This window comes from Bufo gargarizans, chromosome 4 (assembly GCF_014858855.1).
Source record: "Bufo gargarizans isolate SCDJY-AF-19 chromosome 4, ASM1485885v1, whole genome shotgun sequence".
NCBI lineage: Eukaryota > Metazoa > Chordata > Amphibia > Anura > Bufonidae > Bufo > Bufo gargarizans.
In genome coordinates, this window is record NC_058083.1 from 113,883,414 (window position 1) to 113,906,516 (window position 23,103).

The 23,103-nt window shown below is 42.4% G+C and overlaps 1 protein-coding gene across 2 annotated transcripts in view; it reads right to left on the bottom strand.

Moving 5' to 3' along the window:
• The window catches only part of SGPP2 (sphingosine-1-phosphate phosphatase 2), a 56,416-nt gene continuing 33,313 nt past the window's right edge, over positions 1–23,103 (bottom strand). For both annotated transcript variants that reach the window (XM_044291896.1, XM_044291897.1), the window contains exons 3-5: positions 9,119–9,298; positions 3,479–3,568; positions 1–1,125 (exon numbers count right to left, since the gene is read on the bottom strand). In XM_044291896.1, the coding sequence (XP_044147831.1) occupies positions 583–1,125; positions 3,479–3,568; positions 9,119–9,298 (813 nt within the window). In that variant the 3' untranslated portion in view covers positions 1–582. The remainder of the gene's footprint in view (positions 1,126–3,478; positions 3,569–9,118; positions 9,299–23,103) is intronic.

Here is a 23,103-nt window from a genome sequence, read left to right on the forward strand (position 1 = left end):
TTTAATATTCATGTACAACATCTTTAAGAAATCCAGTAATACCTTTATTAGAGCAGGTATGGCGGAGACGTACAACTCGCCAACTGGGTCATGTGTGCAGTCACCCCAATAGCTTGATCCCTGTAAGCTCTAGGTTTAGAAGCTGCTTTGGGTGCATTCAGAATAATAGGCAGAGACATAAATATACTGCTGCTTCATAAGCCGCTCATTACATTATCATCTGTAAATTATACGGCATCAGACAGACAAGGAATACAAAATCAGTGCAGTAGAAATACTGTAAACGGTCGCTTTTTCCAAAGTCATTTTTTTAGCATCATATTATAGTTCAGTCTTATGTCCAAAAATAATTGTGAAGTTTAGAAGTGTCCATTATGCCATCTCATATAAATAGTAATGGAGCATCTTGCTGTGGTTGGGAGCTCAGCAGATGAGTGGAAATAATCAAGGAGTCATACACTGGCCTATTGTCCATGTTGAGTACAGTCCTCCAAATTTATGGTTCTGTAGCACAACCAATAGTAGGAACGGGATTGGACACTGGACCGATTCATCTTCCAAATTGATCTCCCACTTCTGCTCTTATAAATTCAACAAATAATATATCCAAGGGACAGTTGAATTGGCAACTACACCCATTGATGTATAAGTCACAAATTTATAGGGTACCTCAATCTCCAGCCTTTGCCTAACCAGTACATCTTGAGTTGAGACTTTGTACCGTGAGCCCAGAGCTTTGAGAGAAAGTGTCTTCGCAAAGTACCGTGTTATTACCAGAAGGGCAACACCAAGAACAAACCTCAGTAGTTGCTTAAGCAGCATAGGATATGTTATTTGGGGGATGCCAAGCGGGAATGGTCCAGAAGGCACATACGTCAGTCCTATCAAATTGAGGATCCATGTACCCACACAGGTCCCGGCTCCCACGCCCAGTATAACGGTGGTGTCTGCTCGAGTAGTGCTGTAGTGGTCCAACTTTGGGTAGTTGTAGCTCAGAAGAAAACCAAAAACGAGAGAAAATACAGGACATATTGGGCTGGTCAGAATCAGATGATCCACTGAGTCCCACAACGGAAACGTCACTGCTAGAAATAACAGTGCGATCAGAGCGCCACAAATCACATCCTGCAAACAAAAAGAGGAACGATAAGACTCATGTACCTCAAGCCTAGGTTCATTAAGAAGAATGCAGGTATCGGGTTTTATCTTGATATGGGTTTTACATAGCACATACTAGGTTGTATAAATATGCCCATTCTCTGTAGACTGGCCACACCATAGTAGCTGATGTAGAGAGGACTTTATGGGCCCATACTGTGCCTCTTTATGTCTCCAATTGTACAGAGGCACAAGAGGGTTTTTTTCTTACAGATTTGTACATGCGGCCATGCCAATGCTCTTCACTTCCTAATCCAAGCTCGACATGCTAGGAAAAGCCTGCTAATCCAATCACTGGCTGTAGCAGTGAGCACCTCCTACAGGGCCTTTCCTGTCACTTCTGGTGGGTCAAGCCAGGGCTAGGCAGAGAAGAACAGCAGGAACTGGACCAGCAGCAACAGGGGATTGGTGAGGGCAAGTACAGTTTATTTCTGATCTTGTTATGGCCCATTTAAAATAAATAGATTTATCAGGGGAACCCCTTTAAGATTCATAAAAATCTGTACCAGTTATGTATAGTGATATTATGGGAGGCTGGAGATGGGAAAATCTTTTTGTTCTTGATAAATATTGTTTTTTGATGCTACATTTTATTATAGACCTAGGGAGGGGGTTTACATTCTGCGGCGAGTGTGTAGGAATGATAAAACATCTAGACACACTGTGAGCTCCTCACAACTCTCATCGGGCTTGTCCTTTGACATGCAGTCTAGTAGCTGACATTATAACAATACTGTAATTCCACAAAGCATTCCCATCTGAATTTCAAAGCTCGGATTTCATGGAAACGATCTCACGAGACCTTCACATGATTCCCTCTTAAAAATCCTTTATATGACTCCTCCGGCATTGCTTTCAAGACTTATTGACAATTTCCAATTGCCTGGTGGCCACATGAACTAGGGTAATGTATGTGTCTCTGAAGTTTAATCCGCTCCCTGCTGGAAAAGGCAGCAAATCACTAGATTTTACTATATTACCCAGCACCCCTACTGGGACAGGGCCAATGAATGCCATTGTTCTTCTCTGAGTAATCATTTCCACTGAAATATCCATGGTACACTCATTATGTGCTTCTCTTGCCCAGGGCTTTGGATGGCAATGGACAAGGGACACTTTAAAAAGTATGGCGATATTGAGGAGGACTATTCTTTAAATTACCCCATCAGCATTTAGAAAAGAGGCAACAGGGTCAAGAATATAGACTGATAGTTGCACGCATCTTAAAGATGGCTATGACCTGACTGACTTTAATAGGTCAATCCCATTTAACACAGCTACCGGCAAGGAATGGCAGAGTCGTGTTGAAATATTTAAACACACTGCTTATTTGACAATTGTTGGGGCTACTTCAATAACTTGTCAATGAATGCCTGGCAGATATGAGACTGCATGTTCTCTGGGGAGGTGGCTGTTGGCTGGCAGCTATCTTATGTCTATGACCAACTTTATGCCATCTGACATTATTTATAGATCTGGCATCTCCTGGTTGTAGGAACATATAACAAGTTTAGCTAAACAGAGCTGGAATTGGCTAAATGTTGATAGCTCTACCACCATCCTAATCCTGAGGACAAGTGTGACTGAATGTGGACTTGAGGTTCATCCATGTTCACGGCATTGTCAAAACTGAAAGCATCAGTCTTTGTGGAAACCGTTCTGGACTAATAAACCCACAAATAAATCATTTACAAGCTGGTAAATGAGTGTGCAGCCTAAAGCTGCTTATTTCCTGCTTTAGTAAATGTCGTCTGTGTAGTCTATGATTATGCTAATTTTTATTAGTCGTAATTGTACCAATAAAACTACCATGCCCGACGGATAAGACAGCCTTTACAGGATATGTATAGCAGGACGGGGAAATCTAGGGTTTTGGATGATCATTTTGAGTTTTGTGAGATTTGGATGGTGCAAATTTGGAAATTCTATTTTAGGCTGAGTTCACACTTCAATTATGTGATCAGTTATTAAGAGCCAAAACCAGGTGTGGGTCAAAAATGCACAACAGGTACATATCTTTCCATTATACCTTATCTCTGTGTAGGCTTCACTACTGGTTTTGGCTCACAATAACTCATGGAAATAACTGACCAAATAACTGAAGTGTGAACATACGTGTATTCCCATATTGGAAGGTAGTTGGCATTTGTCCAGTAGTCATTGGGGTACATACCTAGCTATGCTCAAGTGTTTCATGCTACTAGGTGTTAGTTGGCACCATGTCATACTAAAAGACACAAAAATAGTTTCTAAGCCTATGGAACAGGACCAGCCACCTGTATGAATGGAGCCCATAACTAGCAGGGTCTTAACAACTCACCAGCACTGTGTGCATCCCTGTATACAGGCGGCTGAGGGACACCAGGGTGGAGAGGAAAAGGGCGGCCACAAATCCAAATGCAAACGGAAACTGCAGAATAAAAGACAACTTTTAAAAAGATCTCCCAATTTATCACATTTGCCATCTTATTTTCCAGCACAGTCTCTGATAAGCCTGCCATACACGGTGCAATTTGGAAATTAAAAACTAAATAAAATAAAATGGCCATAAAAAGGCAGAAAGATGCTCAAAACCCCATATGCTGTTGTGCATACATAATAGGGGGAGCAAATCCTGCACATGTGATCCATTGCTAACAGCAATAATGCATACAATGGAGGATGCCGGCAGCGGACCATATGTACAACAAAAACATCCTACACAGGCGAGCCAAATGTGTGGATGTAATGGGCTATATAAAGCAAACATTTACAAAGAAAAAATGGTGCACTACAATGGAAAATGCAATTGACAATATATGGCTAAACCCTCACACTGATATTAAAATGAGACTTTAGCCAATATATTTTTATATCAAGAACATACCGGAGCCCGCACACCCCGTCAAGGTATCTCAAAGTGGCACGGGACCAAGTGATAGGTGGGACTCACAGTATCTTCCCATTGTATGTGTGATTTCACACTGGAGGTAACTGGGAGGTGTTTGCTGTGTGTCGGACCTTATCCCTCTGTAATTGCCCATACAGCACAAGTAGGTTAGCGTTAGGTCCCGTGCCACTTTGAGATATTTTGACAGGGTGCATGGGCTCCGGTATGTTCCTGATATAAAAATATATTGGCTTAAGTCTTATTTTAATATCAGTGTGTGGGTTTAGCCATATATTGTCAATTGCATTTTCCATTGTAGTGCACCATTTTTTCTTTGTAAATGTTAAATTTGGAGATTTAGATGGAAATTTTGATAAATTATCAATCACCTAAAAAAAAAAAAAAAATGGATGCAAAAACGTGATCATTGTAATTTTGTTCACTGGAAATCTTTGCACCATGTTTTATATTTTTTGCTTTCTGGAAACAGTTCACATTTAAAACATATATTTATATTTCTTAGAGTTATAGAAGATACAGCAAACATTGTAAGATAACTGGAAATGTAATCATGGGCTGTGGCTAAACCCTGTTAGGTAGGTTAAAGGTGTTTTCTATGATTGCGGCTTCTAGTGACACAGCTGAAATGCGTGGGTTACTTCCTAGGTAGGTGTGGCTGAAAAATAGACCAAACCATTCAGATAAACAGTTTTTTACTTTATTCAACTAGATCAACATTAACTCTTGCCCTGTGTCACTCAGTCCCATAGAAATTAATGGGGTTTTATGATCTAACAAATCGTGAATAGACTATTAAAACCGTACCTATGCTATGTTAAAGGGGTTGTCCGGTTTCCAATATTGACGATGTATCCTTAGCATAGGTCATCAATATCAGATCGGCGGAGGTCCAATCACTGGCCCCCCCCACCGATCAGCTGTTTGGGGAGAATGCAGTGCTTACATGAGCGCTGCTGTCTCTCCACTGCTTACTTGCTCGCAGTCGACATTGCAGAGGCGAGCAGTGTAATTTCATCCATACTCACTTAACCCTCTACACTCCTCCTCCCTCCATCCCTTCCTATGACCATGACTCATTTATTCTCAACATTCACGGTATTTTCATATTGGTTACTGCTATAGTTGGGACTCTGTCATAGCATAAGTCTCTGCTATAGTACATACTTACACTACATTGTTCACTATTACAGTGTGTCCATAGCGCTACTCTTCCACTTCTGGAGCTATTTTGCAGATCTTTTTACTATACATCCAGGGCATGTTCATTTCTATGGGGCTGCCGAAAATAGCCGACCTGGCTCACCCTTTTCCGTTGGCCCCTATTCACTTGTATGGGGAAAGCGCATGGCGGTGGCCGGACCCGGGAAACCCGGGGTCCTCCAGCCACCACTCTCCCTGCTCCATTCTCAGCGTAAGTGCTGGTCCCACTCAGGGACAATGGTCAGACAGACAATGGTCAGACAGACCATTGTCTGTGATGGGAATACCCCTTTAATGTATGTCAGCTACACTGAAGGTCAAACAGCCGGCATGAGCGCAGTCGGCATCACAATAAACAAATCAATAACTGCTTTATCTACATTTATATTATAGAATCTATTCTCTAAATTATAGAATTGAGAGGCCATAAACCAGATTTAAAAAAAACAACATAGAAGAACTATACACTAAACCTGATTACACATGAATTTACACCAACAGATTATCTGACCAGTCATTGGTCAGATGGCCATTTACACACACAGAGATCTTTTGTTCCAACTATTGGTCTAATTGGACTGAAATTGGTCAGATAATCTGTTGGTGTAAACACTCACTCTGGTTTCAATGCTCTCCTTATCCCTCTATGGGTCCCCTTTGCTACTTTTTATACGACTATGTTTCTAGTATTTCTATGGGAGAAATGTTCTTGTGTGGTTATGTTGCCTTGTCATAGTCATATTTTTGTATTATTCTATTGCATCTTGGGCTTAGACCCTCATCCTATGTTCTCACTTTGCTTATACATAAAGATTTTTAAAATTTTACCACTGGGACTCCAGGTTTGCTTAGTGACCCATTGCCAGCCGATACAACAGTGATCATCCATTAAAGTCAGTTGGAGGTATGGAAACCGCTACATTATCTACGCAGCCACTCTTTGGGGGTGGTAGTCCCTGTAGTGACCTCTCTCCCCCACTGATGGGATTTTTATTGCATATCTCATCTCGCAGATATTATTTCCTATGAATGGTTGCATCTAAGTGTATCTGCCTATAATCTGGATCTCATTGACCACTATAGACGGTTAACGAATACATGACACACAGTTAGTTCACCATTGAGAAGCCAATACTGGTGTCCACAGAGCTCCTGGATTGAGATTGATTTATAGATATAGCAATGCCATCAGAGCGCAGTGTCCGGTTAAAAAAAACAAAACTTTTATTGGGTCCAGCATTAAAGCATCCGGATGCAGAGCAAAAATGGTAAGGTTTACACGTTTCGACAAGTTGCTTTAATCATATCATAATCTAAACATAAAAAACACATGATCAACACATGATTAGTTTAACACATACGTCTGCATAATTACACAACTAAAAGAAGCTCAGAATTTCCTTTAATTGGGAATAGTAGAGGTATACAGGATAATTGATCACACACTCGACCGTATGGATTTTGCTGTCCACAAAACAGGATCAGAAAAATAACGAATAACATCAGTGTGTCGTCCGTGTTGCATCATGTTTTTTTAGCGGATCCATTGTTACAAAGCCTGTATATAGAATAGGACATGTTCTGTTTTTTTTTTTTTCTGAACGGACAACACCGAATGCACATGGAGTAGTTTCCAATTTTTTTTTACAGACCCATTGAAATTAATGGTTCCGAAAAAAAAAAACGGAAGAAAAATACGTTCGTGTGCATGAGCCCTAACGTGTTAAAAGAGGAGAGAGAGAGAGAGAGAGAGGCACTTTGTGACCTAGAACAGAAAGCATACCTGACAGTCCGATCACCATCACCACTCTCTAGATGGATGTAGCTCCTGATTTTATATTCCTTACCTGTGATTACTGATGTAAATGTTTTATTAACTATAACAAACAAGCAGGAGTTACATCTCTTATGACCATACTTAGAATAAATATTTGACGTCTCGGGGATTATATGACTGTTTTGCGTCAGAAAATACATTTGGGGACAACAGTGTGCCTAACATAGGAGCCTTTCTGCATTCCAGAATTCAAATCGTCTGCTACATTATGCAGTGTAAAGGGGCCTTTATTCTTATTGTTGGAAAGTTTTATGCCTAAAAACGTGAGGCTTTCACATGGTATATGATGTGTGAACTGCATATTTATCCTATTTATGTTCAGATGTTGCACAAAATGCGTGAACCCTGGAACCATAGAATCCCAAACCAACAACAGATCATCTATGAATCTTTCGTACCATTTAATAGATGGAAGATACAAATTGAGGTATTTCATAAGGTACTATTCCTCCCAATTGGCTATGTAATTTGCAAAAGAGGAGGACGTTTCGCACCCATCGATGCCCTCCCTCGTTTGCCAATAAAAAACAAATAAATGAGAAAAAAAATTTAAGTTAAGAGGAATTCTACTGCTGTATAGATAAATTCCTTCAAAGGAGGCCTTAAACACTGTACATATCCAGATGACATTTCAAACATTGCAACCCTGTATGGTGGGGAATGGAGAAGTATAGGGCTAGAGCATTACATGTGGCCCATTTATAACCCTACTGCTACTCAAAATCATCCATAAGAGCTAAAACATGCTTTGCATTCCTGATGTACCTAGGGTTCTTTTGTACCAATGGCTGCAGGAGATGGTCCACCCAAGATCCCAAAATGCTCCCCAAGACTCCCAAATCCTGCCACTATTTTTCTTAAAGGTGGAGGACAAACGTCCTTATGGTCCTTGGGGAGCAAGTGGAAGATGGGTGTAACCAGATCCTTGATATACACATAATTATCAGCCATTTTCTGATCCAGTACTCCCAAATCCACACCTCCCTATAACACACTCTTAAAGAGGACCTTTCACCCCTCCTGACATGCCTACTTTAATAGCTCCATGCATTCCCCTATGGCTCTATGTTTTGTGCCATTCCTTTATTAATTCTACTAGAAGATATGAATGAATTGCTAGCAGTCTGCAGTAAGGGTACGGGGGGAGGTAACCAGTTGGGGGGGGTCCCTGAAAATGGCAGCACTGATTGGATAGCACTGGTTACCTCCCCGCTGTACCCTTACTGCAGACTGCTAGCAAGTCATTCATAACTTCTAGTAGAAATAATGCTGAATTCACACGTCCATGGTACACGGTCCATGAGATACCGGACTGGCATCCTGCTTAGTGCGCTTCGTGCCGCCACCGCTGTACAGTAATACACTCGTATAGATCATAGCAACCAATGACGGAGTGTGCTCCTGCACTAAGCAGGATGCCAGTCCGGTATCTTACGGACCATGTTCCACGGACGTGTGAATTCAGCTTAATAAAGGAACAGCACAACATAGAGCCATAAGAATAGATGCTCCAGTATTGTTATTACATGGGGAATGCATGGAGCTATTAACACCGGCATGTCAGGAGCGGTGACAGGTCCTCTTTAAGTACCTTCAAGAAAAAAAATACAGCATGTACTGACATCATTCAACATTCCTCCTTTAGCTGCATTCCTGACCATCAGGTCTGCATTCTGTTCTAGTTCACAAAGTGCGTCTCTCTCCTCTTTTGATGCGTTATCCTGTATACTTCCACTAGTCCTAATTTAAGGAAGCTCTGAGCTTCTTTTAATGGTGTAATTATGCAGATGTATGTGTTGTATTAATCATGTGTTTTTAAGAGGAGACTCTTCTGTTTACATTAGGTTAAAATTAAGGCAACTAGCCAACACGCATAAACCTTACCATTTTTGCTCTTCATTCGGATGTTTTAACGTTGGACCCAATAAAAAAGTGAAACTTCACTTTTTATGGATTATCCATCGGATAAGAATTTCTTTTCTTTCAATGTAAAAATCAATCCATAGTCAAACAACTATAAAACCATCTCCAACCTGGTATCGTTCCATGGCGGCCAGCAAATACGTGAAAGAGATTGCAGTGGCAGCAATGGCGTGTGTTGATGGCATGCCATATTCAGCTTCTACTCTAGTTTCCAGCTTTGCCACTGGAGGAGAGGAAGGACGAGGCCACTTTAGAAGATCTTTAGAAGCTTGACCTATGTACATAACAATCTGAAAGAGAAAGATCACATCTGAATGTAGTCGAGTTCTTCACCAGTCCCAGAATAACTTTCTGCAAGCAAGCATTGGGATGTGTATAGAGATGATCATGGCAGCATGTACCTAGATATTCCTGTAGTAGTCCCTTGATGAATGTGCCAACCAGTTGTGGTGTTGTACACACTACGTTGGCCAACCATTGCAAATAATGAGTCATTTTTGTCCCAACCAACATTGACATAATTCTCCAGTATATGTGAATACATCAAAATGCTTATACCCAATGTACATTTGATCTAGCCACACATCGTGGCAAATGTGGCCACAGACATAAAAGGAAGTCTGCCTGCAGGAGAACAACTTTTAAACCTGGCACAATGACTGGTAGGCTAGCCCAGCGTAATATAATCATACCTTTCATTTTTTCAATCTGGTGCTACTTTTATTTTTATTGATATACAAATGATCTATAAAGTGCACTGAGCCATTCTGTGAAGCCCAGCTCTGCTGCCTTCTTATGCCAGTCCCACCCTCTCCTTCTTGATGGTCAAGGCCAGGCTTCTCCATCTTTATATTGTCCAGCTCTAAAATCTTGTTTCTGTGCCATTTGTTAGAACATTGCTGCACGTGCTGTAGAGATCATCAGGAAAGGACACGGTGTTGTACTGCGCATGCACCAGAGCTCTGATGAATGGCACAGGCATGAAATTTGAGGGCCTAGGGAGAGGACAATGCAGAAGTAGGACCCTGTCAATTGAGATGGAGGGGCTGGCAGAGGAAGATGATGGGGCAAGGGTGAACAGAGTAGCTCAGGCCCGCCCTCGGTCCCCTTAACTTAATTGCATATAAATTAAAATTTGTTTTCTCTGGAATTCAGCACTTGCCCAAAAAATAAAAGGTAGGAATATTTTATGCTGAGCTATTCCTACTAGACATTGTGCCTGTTTTTTTTTTTTTTTTTTTGCTGACAAGCACCCTTTAAGATTTATCATGTGATACAACCAATAGTAGGTCCTAGTAAGTATTAACTGTTTCATCCATGCCTTATTGGGCATCCTAGATATAGAACTTCTGTAGAAGATCAAGGTGAATTTGTACCATGATCATCATTTACAAACCTTAGGGCTGAAGGGGTATTCCAGCCTATAAAAAAACACTATCCCAGGGGTTGCACATTTTGTATAAAAGAAAAAAAAAAAAAAAACCTCTACTTACCTCACCGATCCCCCAACGCTGCCATTCAGACAGTGTCCAAGTCCACTTTTTGCTCCTGTCTCGACATATCAAGAAATGGCTGGGAGTGCTGCTCAGCCAATCACGGCCTGAGGCGGGTCATCACTGCAGCTAGTGATTGGCTAAATGGCATTCCCAGCCATTTCCTGCTATGTCGAGACAGGAGCACTAAGTGAAGTGCATCAGGGACCTGGGCATCGTCTGAATGACAGCAGCAGGGAATCTGATAGTATAGGTTTTGTAATGTGTTGTGCTGAAATACCCCTTTAAATGGTCATCATGTGCTGAGCAAAACTTTAAAAATAAAAATAAAAATTCGTATAGTTTCCTCCATTAGTTTCTTCGGTCAAGTGACCTGATCACTTCTAACCTTAGTATGACTTCTCAATGCTTTTGGAAGCCATGTGTTTATTCAGTTTTCTTTGACTGTATTTTTGGTTGTGATCAATACTGTCCATTGATTTCTATAGGATAATTGTCTGCAATATAATGCTAACTCGCCAGAATGACTGGGCAACTTTGTGTGCGGCCGAACCTCACATCCAATAAATAAAAGGTGCCTACAGGTTTAACAAGGACATTTGGTAAACAGACAGAAGCTTTTAACTAAGAGCAGATGGTTCAGCAGATTGTATGAAGTTTACTATAACAGGCGTAGAAATTCACAGATGTAGGGTGCACCTTATTGTAGCCAAGTAACACTTTATCACTAAGCTCTTATAAGCACATCAGCCCCTGCCCCAGTGGTACTCGGTCTAATTCCCATATAGCATTTCAATTGGCTTGCTAATAAAGTTCTGCAATATTCTGTGTCTACCAGAAACTACTGTACCCAAAAGAAAAAAAACTCAACGAGACTGGGTTTATAGGGACCTAAATGCGGCCTCTGAGAGTCAAACCTACGTTGCAGCCTGCATTACATTTTCTGGAAATCAAAATCAGGATCCTACAGATGCATGGCGAGCTACTTAAAAGTACATTACAGTGTCACATTAAAAATAATAAAAAATAAATCAAGGTACATTTGTGCGAAAACCTAATTTTGTGAGTAATCCTTATGATTCTTGGTTTTATTATAAGTTTATACATTCCTACCAGAGTAAATGCGTTGGAGTCATTGAGAAGTCCTTCTGCCCTAATTGGAACAGTATTTCTACAAGGTCTGGATGAGATTAGGATGAGATTATTTTTTTCTTATTTAGACATGGTCATGGCAGGCAGCCTAGAAGAGCCAAGGGTTTTGAGGGCTCTGTGATAGATCTATTGCAGACACTGTGACCCTGGGTATGGTGTTTAATGGTTAACCCTTTCAAGACCGGGTGATTTTCCGGATTTTATTTATTTTTATTTTTTATTCCCAGATTTCCCAAAGCCATAGCTTCTTTATTTTTTTGACTCAGTCGTATGAGGGCTTGTTTTTTGTGCGACAAGATGCACTTTCTAATGGCACCCTTTACGGCTGCATACAATGTGGTACAAAGTGGGAATTTTTTTCAAAATGGGCTGGAATAAAAAAAAAAAAAAAAAGCACCATTCCGCCAGTTTTATGTATATATATATATATATTTATTTATTTTTTTACACTGTTTCTTAGGAGGTAAAACTGACCTGTTACTTTTATCCTCTAGGTCGGTACGATTACAACGATACCACATATGTATACTTTTTCTAGTGTTTTAATACAGAAAAAAAATAAATAAAATACCTGTGTGAGGGCTCAGTGTTTGCAGAGCGATCTGTACTTTTCATTGATATCTTTCTGGAGTGTGTTTGGATTTGCTGCCCAGAAACAATGATTATGTATGAAGACGAGCGATCGCTATAGCCACCCTTCGTCCTCATACTGTGAAGCAAATCATTGGCTGTAACATCGGGACCTGTACACTAAGGGCTATATTACACCAACAGATTATCTGACCAATCATCGGTCAGATGGCCTTTTACACACATACAGATCTTTTGTTATACACACCAACTATTGGTCTGATTGGACTGAAATTGGTCAGATAATCTGTTGGTGTAATACAGAACTACTTTCCTATGGAGCCCTGCCACAGGCAGGCTGTCTTTTGGAAGTAACGTGCGGCAGCCTCGTACCACTCCCGAGATCCTCGCCTGGGGGGAGCCGGTACAAGTCCAGGAGCATGTGCTCCCAGTCTTTAACCTCTCAGATGCCATTGTCACATTTGACCACTGCATCTGAGGAGTTAATTGTATGCGATCAACATTATTACCCAACTGTTATGGCACTCGCTCATGAGCGGGCACCATTTTTAAATGCTAAATTGCAGATGTAAATTTAAGTGGGGCGGTCGGAAAGGGGTTGTCTCACTTCAGCAAATAGCATTTATTATGTAGAGAAAGTTAATACAAGGCACTTACTAATGTATTGTGATTATCCATATTGCCTCCTTTGCTGGCTGGATTCATTTTCCCATCACATTATACACTGCTCGTTTCCATGGTTACGACCACCCTATAATCCAGTAGCAGTGGTCGTGCTTGCACACTATAGAAAAAGGCGTCGGCCTCTCTGGTGCTAGCTCACATAAGCCAAAGCCTCTCCACTATCTTCTATGGTTAATATAATGTCATCAATGCACTTATTTCCAGGTCCTGCAAAATGTGTATATTTATTTCTATGCAACTGTTATTTTTTATGTAATGTGCCTACTTCACCAGCAGATGGCGGAAGTAATGGCAGAGCTAGTTTACCTGGAATAGAGCCTCTCTTTCCATTCTAGCCCTCTCTAGAGAGGGAGGAGTTTAGTGAAAGTCAGTCTAACCTACCCCTTCTACGGGAAAGGTTGAGTTGAGAGTACCCCCCTTTAAGGGGAAGGAAGCTGGCCCTCGTCCCTGCTAGACGGGCCCCGCTAAAGCCAGCAGAGCACCATCAGCTATGCTGGACCTAGAGGCCCATGCTACAAGCCTCAGGAGCCAGGAGTAAAAGTTCCCTGGATATGAGATAGAGATAGAGAGAGAATCAAACTACAGAAAGCCAAGTACAGCAGAAAGGACATTTTTCTATTTAATCCTGTCAGAACAGCAGAGTCAGAGAGTAATTGATGTAGCAGAGCAGAGTGTGTTTGCCTGCCAGAATTCATGCCAAAGCCTGCTGGTAACCAAGATAAAGCTGGAAGATTGTTCTCTGATGAAAGTTTATTCAAGTAAAGCTGTTATCAAGTTCATCACAAGGTCTGGACTCAAAATTTTGCTTCACCCCACCATTCAACTACCCTTTTTTCCTGCAACGGATGGCCACGCTTGGGGTTTCAGTGTATCCAGGTAGGAGCACCGTGACAAGTGCAACACCTTTAAGGGACATTAGGTCACCCGAAACCATTCTGGCATTCCTACTCTGGGTACCAACCACCAGCATAATCGACTTAAGGGGACTCTGTCCCTTGTTGCTTCAATGCAACTGGTGTCAGACAAAAAAAAACTGATACATTAAGGGACCCCGAGTAGTGAACACCACCCCCGCCTGTTGCATGTGCAAGCACAGCCAAACTCTTTAAAGGTTCACTACCTGGGAGCGGACCACAGGCCATAAACAGTACTGTACTCCGCTCTCTGTGCAGAGCCCAGGGAAAATGCAGGGACGTAGACCTCTTCCTGGGTTTAGGCTTTTTTTTGTTTTTGTAAATCTCTGTGAGGTAAATACATGAGCAGCAGCATAAAGGTTACTGATACTTTGCTAAAATGTATCAGTCTGAAGTTTAGGCTGTTTAGCTCACACAAAATGGCCCAAAATAAATGTGATTGTGTCCACTGCTCAACCAAGAGTAGAGATGGCCACACACCTTGGCCTACTCCCACACTCCTGTTTACATTTTCGGCAGAGGATCTCAATACTGGAGAAAAAAAAACACTTCCGTTTTGTCCCCATGGGGACAAAACGGAACTGAAGAGAACGGGGTGCACCAGAATGCATTCCATTCTGTTTGGTTGCGTTCCCATACCGGAGAGCTGCGGTTTTCTTTCAGTCATGGGATGTGGAGCAAAACGGGACACAATAGAAAATGGATCCGTTCCCCATTTACTTTCAATGGAGTTCAGGACGGATCCGTCTTGGTTATGTTAAAGATAATACAACCGGATCCATTCATAACGGATGCAGATTGTTGTATTATCAGTAATGGAATCGTTTTTGCTGATCCCTGTCGGATCAGTGTGAAAGTAGCCTTAGACAGAGCTCAGCCGAACCCTCATACAGCCGACACCGCCACATGCACGTTCGCTTAGCGATCTGTTGCAGTTAAGTGCAGCCAGCCCCTCCTCTCCTTATGATTGACATGATCCTGCATAGTCATCTCGTCTGGTCCTGTCAATCAAAAAGGAGAGGAATGGGCTGGCAGAGGAAGGCAGTGCACCAAGTGGCTTGGGTCCGCCCTCAGTGCACTTACCTGCTCATTTGCATATGGATTAAACATACTTTGTCTCCAGAACGAAGCAATAGATCGCTAAAGGTGTCATTACCTACAGTTGAGCTAGCCCTACAAAACATTGCGCCTGGGTCCTCAGGGAATTTCTTCTGCGCCCCCTCTTTAGGTGGGTTTATTTAGGTTACACTTTAATAAATAGGCTGCTGTGGGGCAATTATTTTACACGTCACACAGCGGTGTCGGGGGTTTTCTTGTTTACAAAGGATGGAACAGTACGTTTCTTACTATTCTACGAGATCTCATTTTAGTAAATGTATCCGTGAAAATCTATTAATCAGTTTAATAAGACGCAGGCGGCCTTTTTTTAGTTTTTTTTTTGCTGGTTGCTGGTCACTCTCGCGACTATTATATACCTATATTTCCTGCTTTTCAGCCGCACAGATACAGATCTGCTCGCTCGTCCATTATTAGCTCATTGCTGGATTTCTTCTGCATCTTTACCCTTTTAGCTGGAATGAGGAAATCATAGGGAGCGAAGCATATTCCCTGCATAGAAAACACAGGAAGAAACCTTTGGCTGTGACTCCGGTACCTCCAACAGACGTTTCTATGGCAACAAAAGCAGAGAAGACACTGGGCTGACGAAGTCACTAAAAATAAGTCTGGCTGGAGAAGAAACATAGAAAGTGAGCGGGAGCAGGCACTGACAGATCGCCTGCGTAGTAATGGCGTAGGTGCGGGTCAACCTGACAAGCGAGCCCATCCTCGTATATACACGAGTACATGATGAGAATTATAAAAAGGATCGGTTCCACGTCCCCTACAATTCTGTAGATAGACATGACGGATAGATAAACTAGATTAGACAGACTCTTATATCGCGACAGATGAGACAAATAAAGAGACAAACAGATATGAGAGAGAGACAGATAGATACTGTAGCTAGAAATAAAGATACAGACAGGCAGATGGACAGACGGACTGACAGGGAATAGGGTGAACCTTCCCAGTAATTGCCTGATCATTGATCCAACGTTGGGCTGCATTTACATACAGCAATGATCCTCTTTGTATGGGGATGAACGATCACTACTATGCTCGTTTGTCCCCGTACAAATTCATTGTTTGCCAGTGCTGCAAGCCCACAGGGGGAGAGCCTGGAGGAGTAGAGTGGTAGTTGTGACACTGATAGGAGTTGTGGTTCACGGTGGCTGTTCTCACCCCAATGCTCCTTGTGGCCAAGCAGTGAGTGGAGGGCACACCCTTTTTTGCCTCTCGGGGCATACCCTGGTATTGGGGCTCCTGCCTGGTGTCAGTTGGGCATCAGCCGTGGGCACCCTGCATCACAGATGCAGACCCATTTACTTGAATGAATCCGGAAGGTCCGGTGTGGAACGGAGAAACGCAAACCCCTAGGAAGCACTATGGAGTGCTTCAGGGAAGTGTCTGTCCGTGCCTCCGCACCACAAGTTAAATGGGTCTGGATCCGTGTGGAATCCACACTGATTTTGCCCGTGCATTGGGGACCGCAAATTGCCCTTAAAACGTGGTTATAAACTTTCTGTGAATGTTAGTTCTCTTCCCCCCAGGGGTAATCTCTCAGGGTAGGCTCACACATGTAGGTCTTGCCTCTAGCCCATCACCCTGTAATCTAGGCCAAGACTGCCAGTGTTAACTGTTTGTTTCCTATACACAACCATTTGGGAGTGCATAAAGAAATGAGTGCTTTTAACATTAAAGGGAGTCTGTCACCTAATCTGAGCCTTTTAGACCGCTCACATCAGGTTATAGACTCCTTTGCCCACATTACAATGGTACCTTTATTTGTGCTGTTGCTCGTCGAGATCTTTCAAAAAAGACTTTTAAAACTTATGCTAATGAGGACAAGTGTGGAGCGGCACAGGAGCGGGATTTGTGAGGGAGAGGAGGAGGTAATAATAGGAAAGGAGGGCGGGCCAGAGGGGAGAAAGAGGTGTGGTTTTCTGGGCACATCACCGAGGGGCCTGGGCACTTACTGCAGTAAAGCTGCCTCTGGGCACTTGCCAAACTCATTATCAAAAGTATTTTTTGGAAGATCTCGGCCAGGGACAGCAGAAATAAAAGGTAACATTGCAAAGGAGTCTATAACCTGATGTGAGCGGTCTAAAAGGCTCAGATTAGGTGACAGACTCCATTTAAATCATCTGCTGGGTCACTGAAACAGCAGCACATTTACAAAGGGCGATGTGGTATCAGTAAGCCCTAATCTTATGTACCAAATAAATGTTGTGATCACCCAACAAATGAGCATCTGCTCATTAGTCAGGTAATCAGTGGCACATATACATGAGGCAATTATCAGGAACGAGTGTTTGTTCAAATGCTCATTCCTGATAATTGACCCATTTCTCAGCTCATGTACAAGGGTCATAACACATCTAGAGAAGATGGGTTTCAGATTTGTTTGTTGAAAAGCTCCTCTTTGAACATGGGAACTATTGAGAGGGGTATAAGTGTAGCTAGGTGTTCTGAACAGGGGAAGGTCCAGGACTGTGGATGCTCCTAGGCCAGTGATGGAGAACCTTTAAGAGACCGAGTGCCCAAACTACAACCCAAAACCCAATTATTTATCACAAAGTGCCAACACAGCAATTTACCCTGAATACTACAGTCCAGTATAGTCTATCTTCCATGTACTTTATTATTTAGCTATAATAGCCTGCCTACATTCAGTGAACTATGTGCTGTTCATAGTGCGTCCTGCGCTGAATGAATTGCAGGAAAAGTCTAAGGCATATTGGTACACCATAGACTTTTTCCAGGGTGCGGGTGCCCATAGGGAGGGCTTTGAGTGCCGCCCCTGGCACCCGTGCCATAGGTTCGCCATCACTGTCCTAGGCGATTTAGGCATTTAGACTACAGCAGTATTTCTTAAACAAGACTTTAAAAATCTGCAACAGTTTATGTCTTGAGGAGTTCTCATAGTGTCAGTATAGTGAAGCTATATATAATCATCTGTTCAGCACATGACTTGTTAGGGTTTCCTAGATTCAAATTTGAGAAACTTTGAATAAGTAAGGCCCCTTTCACACGGGCGAGTATTCCGCACGGGCGCAATGCGCGAGTTGAACGCATTGCACCCGCACTGAATCTGGACCCATTCATTTCTATGGGGCTGTGCACACGAGCAGTGATTTCCACGCATCACTTGTGCTTTGCGCGAAAATCTCAGCATGTTCTATATTGTGCGTTTTCCACGCAACACAGGCCCCATAGAAGTGATTGGGGCTGCGTGAAAATCGCAAGCATCTGCAAGCAAGTGCAGATGCGGTGCGATTTTCACGCACGGTTTCTAGGAGACGATCGGGATGGGGACCCGATCATTTTATTATTTTCCCTTATAACATGGTTATAAGGGAAAATAATAGCATTCTGAATACAGAATGCATAGTACAATAGCGCTGGAGGGGTTAAAAAAAGATAAAAAATAATTTAACTCACCTTAATCCACTTGCTCGCGCAGCCGGCATCGCTTCTGTCTCTTTCTTTGCTGATTGCAGTCAAAGGACCTGTGGTGACATCACTCCGGTCATCACATGATCCATCACCATGGTAAAAGATCATGTGACGGACCATGTGATGACCGGAGTGACGTCACCACAGGTCCTTTGACTGCAATCAGCAAAGAAAGAGACAGAAGCGATGCCGGCTGCGCGAGCATGTTCCCGCAACGCACCCGCACCTTTTCCCGCAACGCCCGTGTAAAAGAGGCCTAAAAACAAACTGCATTCAAGTATCGTTGGCACATCGACTACTCCCTTCTCAGCTGAAGGTGGGTTTTGTGGCTGCTGAGAAAGTGTTTTACTTTGGGCCTCAAGGGCATACTCACCAACATTGTAGTTGGTAAATTCAGGGCATATAAACCCCACCCATGGGAACGCTCCCAAACACACCTAGAACCCCCCATTGGTGTACACCCACAAGCTCACAGCCCCGGACAGCACAATTTTGCCGGGACTGTCTCTAAAAATTATGGGCAATCCTTGCAAATTAAGTCTAGTTGACAACTATGCAAGAGTCGTGACTGTGTAATATAAGGTGATGTCAGGTTCGCTACCTTTATGAGGTGAAGGCCATAGGGAACTTGACTTTTTTTTTTGTTGCACATTTTAGAATCTTATAGTTATATACAGTACAGACCAAAAGTTTGGACACACCTTCTCATTCAAAGAGTTTTCTTTATTTTCATGACTATGAAAATTGTAGATTCACACTGAAGGCATCAAAACTATGAATTAACACATGTGGAGTTATATACATAACAAAAAAGTGTGAAACAACTGAAAATATGTCATATTCTAGGCTCTTCAAAGTAGCCACCTTTTGCTTTGATTACTGCTTTGCACACTCTTGGCATTCTCTTGATGAGCTTCAAGAGGTAGTCACCTGAAATGGTTTTCACTTCACAGGTGTGCCCTGTCAGGTTTAATAAGTGGGATTTCTTGCCTTATAAATGGGGTTGGGACCATCAGTTGCCTTGTGGAGAAGTCAGGTGGATACACAGCTGAATAGACTGTTAGAAGTAAAGAAAAACGAGTGGCCATCATTACTTCAAGAAATGAAGGTCAGTCAGTCCGAAAAATTGGGAAAACTTTGAAAGTGTCCCCAAGTGCAGTCACAAAAACCATCAAGCGCTACAAAGAAACTGGCTCACATGCGGACCGCCCCAGGAAAGGAAGACCGAGAGTCACCTCTGCTGCAAAGGATAAGTTCATCCGAGTCACCAGCCTCAGAAATCGCAGGTTAACAGCAGCTCAGATTAGAGACCAGGTCAATGCCACACAGAGTTCTAGCAGCAGACACATCTCTAGAACAACTGTTAGGCTGGGTTCAGACCTGAGCGTTCTGAAACGAGCGCTCTGTATGCGCGATTGTACGGGCGTTTACAATCGCGCATACAGAGACTGGCGTTCACACATTGTCGCGCGTTCCCGAATATCTATGTGCGGGAACGCGCGACAAACGCCCAAAAAAAAGCTCAAGCACTTGTTTGAGCGTCTGCCGTTTTACAGCGCGATCGTACGCGCTGTAAAACGCCCAGGTGAGAACCATTCCCATAGGGAATCATTGGTTCTTGCCTTTTGTGCGTTTTACAGCGCGTAGGAACGCGCTGTAAAACGCTCAGGTGTGAACCCAGCCTTAAGAGGAGACTGTGTGAATCAGGCCTTCATGGTAGAATATATGCTAGGAAACCACTGCTAAGGACAGGCAACAAGCAGAAGAGACTTGTTTGGGCTAAAGAACACAAGGAATGGACATTAGACCAGTGGAAATCTGTGCTTTGGTCTGATGAGTCCAAATTTGAGATCTTTGGTTCCAACCACCGTGTCTTTGTGCGGCGCAGAAAAGGTGAACGGATGGACTCTACATACCTGGTTCCCACCGTGAAGCATGGAGGAGGAGGTGTGATTGTGTGGGGGTGCTTTGCTGGTGACACTGTTGGGGATTTATTCAAAATTGAAGGCATACTGAACCAGCATGGCTACCACAGCATCTTGCAGCGGCATGCTATTCCATCCGGTTTGCGTTTAGTTGGACCATCATTTATTTTTCAACAGGACAATGACCCCAAACACACCTCCAGGCTGTGTAAGGGCTATTTGACCATGAAGGAGAGTGATGGGGTGCTGCGCCAGATGACCTGGCCTCCACAGTCACCGGACCTGAACCCAATCGAGATGGTTTGGGGTGAGCTGGACCGCAGAGTGAAGGCAAAAGGGCCAACAAGTGCTAAGCATCTCTGGGAACTCCTTCAAGACTGTTAGAAGACCATTTCAGGTAACTACCTTTTGAAGCTCATCAAGAGAATGCCAAGAGTGTGCAAAGCAGTAATCAAAGCAAAAGGTGGCTACTTTGAAGAACCTAGAATATGACATATTTTCAGTTGTTTCACACTTTTTGGTTATGTATATAATTCCACATGTGTTAATTCATCGTTTTGATGCCTTCAGTGTGAATCTACAATTTTCATAGTCATGAAAATAAAGAAAACTCTTTGAATAAGAAGGTGTGTCCAAACTTTTGGTCTGTACTGTATATATGTATATTAAAAGGGGTTACCTCACCAAAGACAAATTTCAAAATGTAGACCCCCACATTATAGATGAATGGCCATCCAAGTAATACAAGGACAGCTAGCGTTTGCCAAAACAGGACTTTCTTCCATAGAGTGGCTCCCTGTTCTTAAACCTTGTCCCCAGCTGGGGACCTACCTATATGACGTCTATATGCTCCATTCAGTCCTCTCTGTGAAGGGAGCAGTAATGAATGTCAGTCCTTCTCTCCATACACTAGGCCATTACCATAGAAGTGAATGGAGTGGTGGGCCGACATGTGCATTGCGGCTCCATTTAAAGTGAGATCCCTAGAGGTCCCAGCGGTCAGACCCTGTGATCTGATATTTATTGCCTAACCTAGAACCATACACACAAAAGTCAGACGGTGCGCAGAATAGTCTCCAGGTGTAAAGCACGTGATGTGCCAACTGCATGAACCACCCTCATGTGTTACACATCTCCATTATTGCGGGAAATCTTCTATAATCCAAGAAAACAAATCAGCAGTGTAATACGAGGTTATCCAAACCACAAGTACGAGGAAGAAGAGAAATCCCATAAGCTCAGTGGGAAAAGAGGGGCAGACCGACAATTCCCCCGAGGGGCCCAGTGTGGATCAGATCACTTCAGTGTCATAAGACTGACCTGTGAACGTTTCCCTGAGGTGTTTTATATATCATTATTGTTATAGTTTATTGTAGGAATCATTTTTCACATGAAAGTTTCATTACCTAGTAATAAAATCAGAGTTTACAGATATCAGACGTATATCTTCATTAATCTTATTTATATGCAAGTTTTGTGTATATATATTTGTATTCCAATTAAAATTAATGTAACCCCTTAAAGCAAAATGACCTACATGTATATTCCAGAACTGTGCTGTACCAATTACATCCTCCTAGACCAGAGGGGCACAGCTGTTCCCATGAGATCAAGAGTGGGGTGATTGACAGTCAGTCCTGAGCCAACATCCAGGTTCAGAATCAACTTTGATCACAAAAAAGCCTTAAAAGCCCAAATCTACTCAGATTTTAAGGCTCTGGATGCGTCGCGTGTGCATTGCGGGAAAAGCGCGCGAGTAGGCACGCAATTGCAGTCAGTTTTGGCTGTGATTGCGTTCCGATGTTCAGTTTTTTCTGTGTGAGTGCAGGCGCGTAAAAAAATAAAATAATGAATGTGGTACCCAGACCCGGACTACTTCGCTGAAGTTCAGGTTTGGGTTAGGTGTTCTATTCATTTCATAATTTTCCCTTATAACATGGTTATAAGGGAAAATAATAGTATTCTTAATACAGAATCCTTACTAAAATGTGGATTGAGTGGTTAAAAAATAAAATAAAAAAATATATAAACTCACCTTATCCAATTTATCACACAGCTGGCATTGTCTTCTTTCAGGACCTGCAAAAGGACCTTTGATGATGAAATCTTCTATCTTCATTCAGCAGGACCTACGCTGACGTCACCGCTCTCACCATGTGGTGAGTGTGATTACGTCATGAAAGGTCCTTTGGCAGGTCCTGAAAGAAGGCAATGCCAGCTGTGTGATAAATTGGATAAGGTGAGTTTTTATTTTTTTTAACCACTCAATCCACATTTTAGTAAGGATTCTGTATTCAGAATGCTATTATTTTCCTTTATAACCATGTTATAAGGGAAAATATTACAGTAAATTGACTTTTATCAATTAACTAACATCATCTAGCAGCCATGTATGAAAATCGCACCGCATCCGCACTTGCTTGCAGATGCTATGCAATTTTAACACATCCCAATTCATTTCTATGGGGTCTGCGTTGCGTGAAAAACGCAAAATATAGAACATGTTGCGATTTTTCTTTTTTTCTTTATCAATAAAATGTAGAGGGCACTCCCACAAAAAAAAGTTCGAATCCTAGACTAACCCTTTAAGGGGTTTCACAGTTTGTTTGTTTTTTATTAATAAAACCTAGAGGGTGCTTCCACAAAAAATGTTCTGGCTCCCTCGTTAGTAAATGTGCTGGTGTAGATAGTCGTATGTAACAACCTTACATATGAATTTATTGATGGAATGAGACTCATTGAATCCCACATCATCTGCTGTGTGAACAGGAAGTCAGTT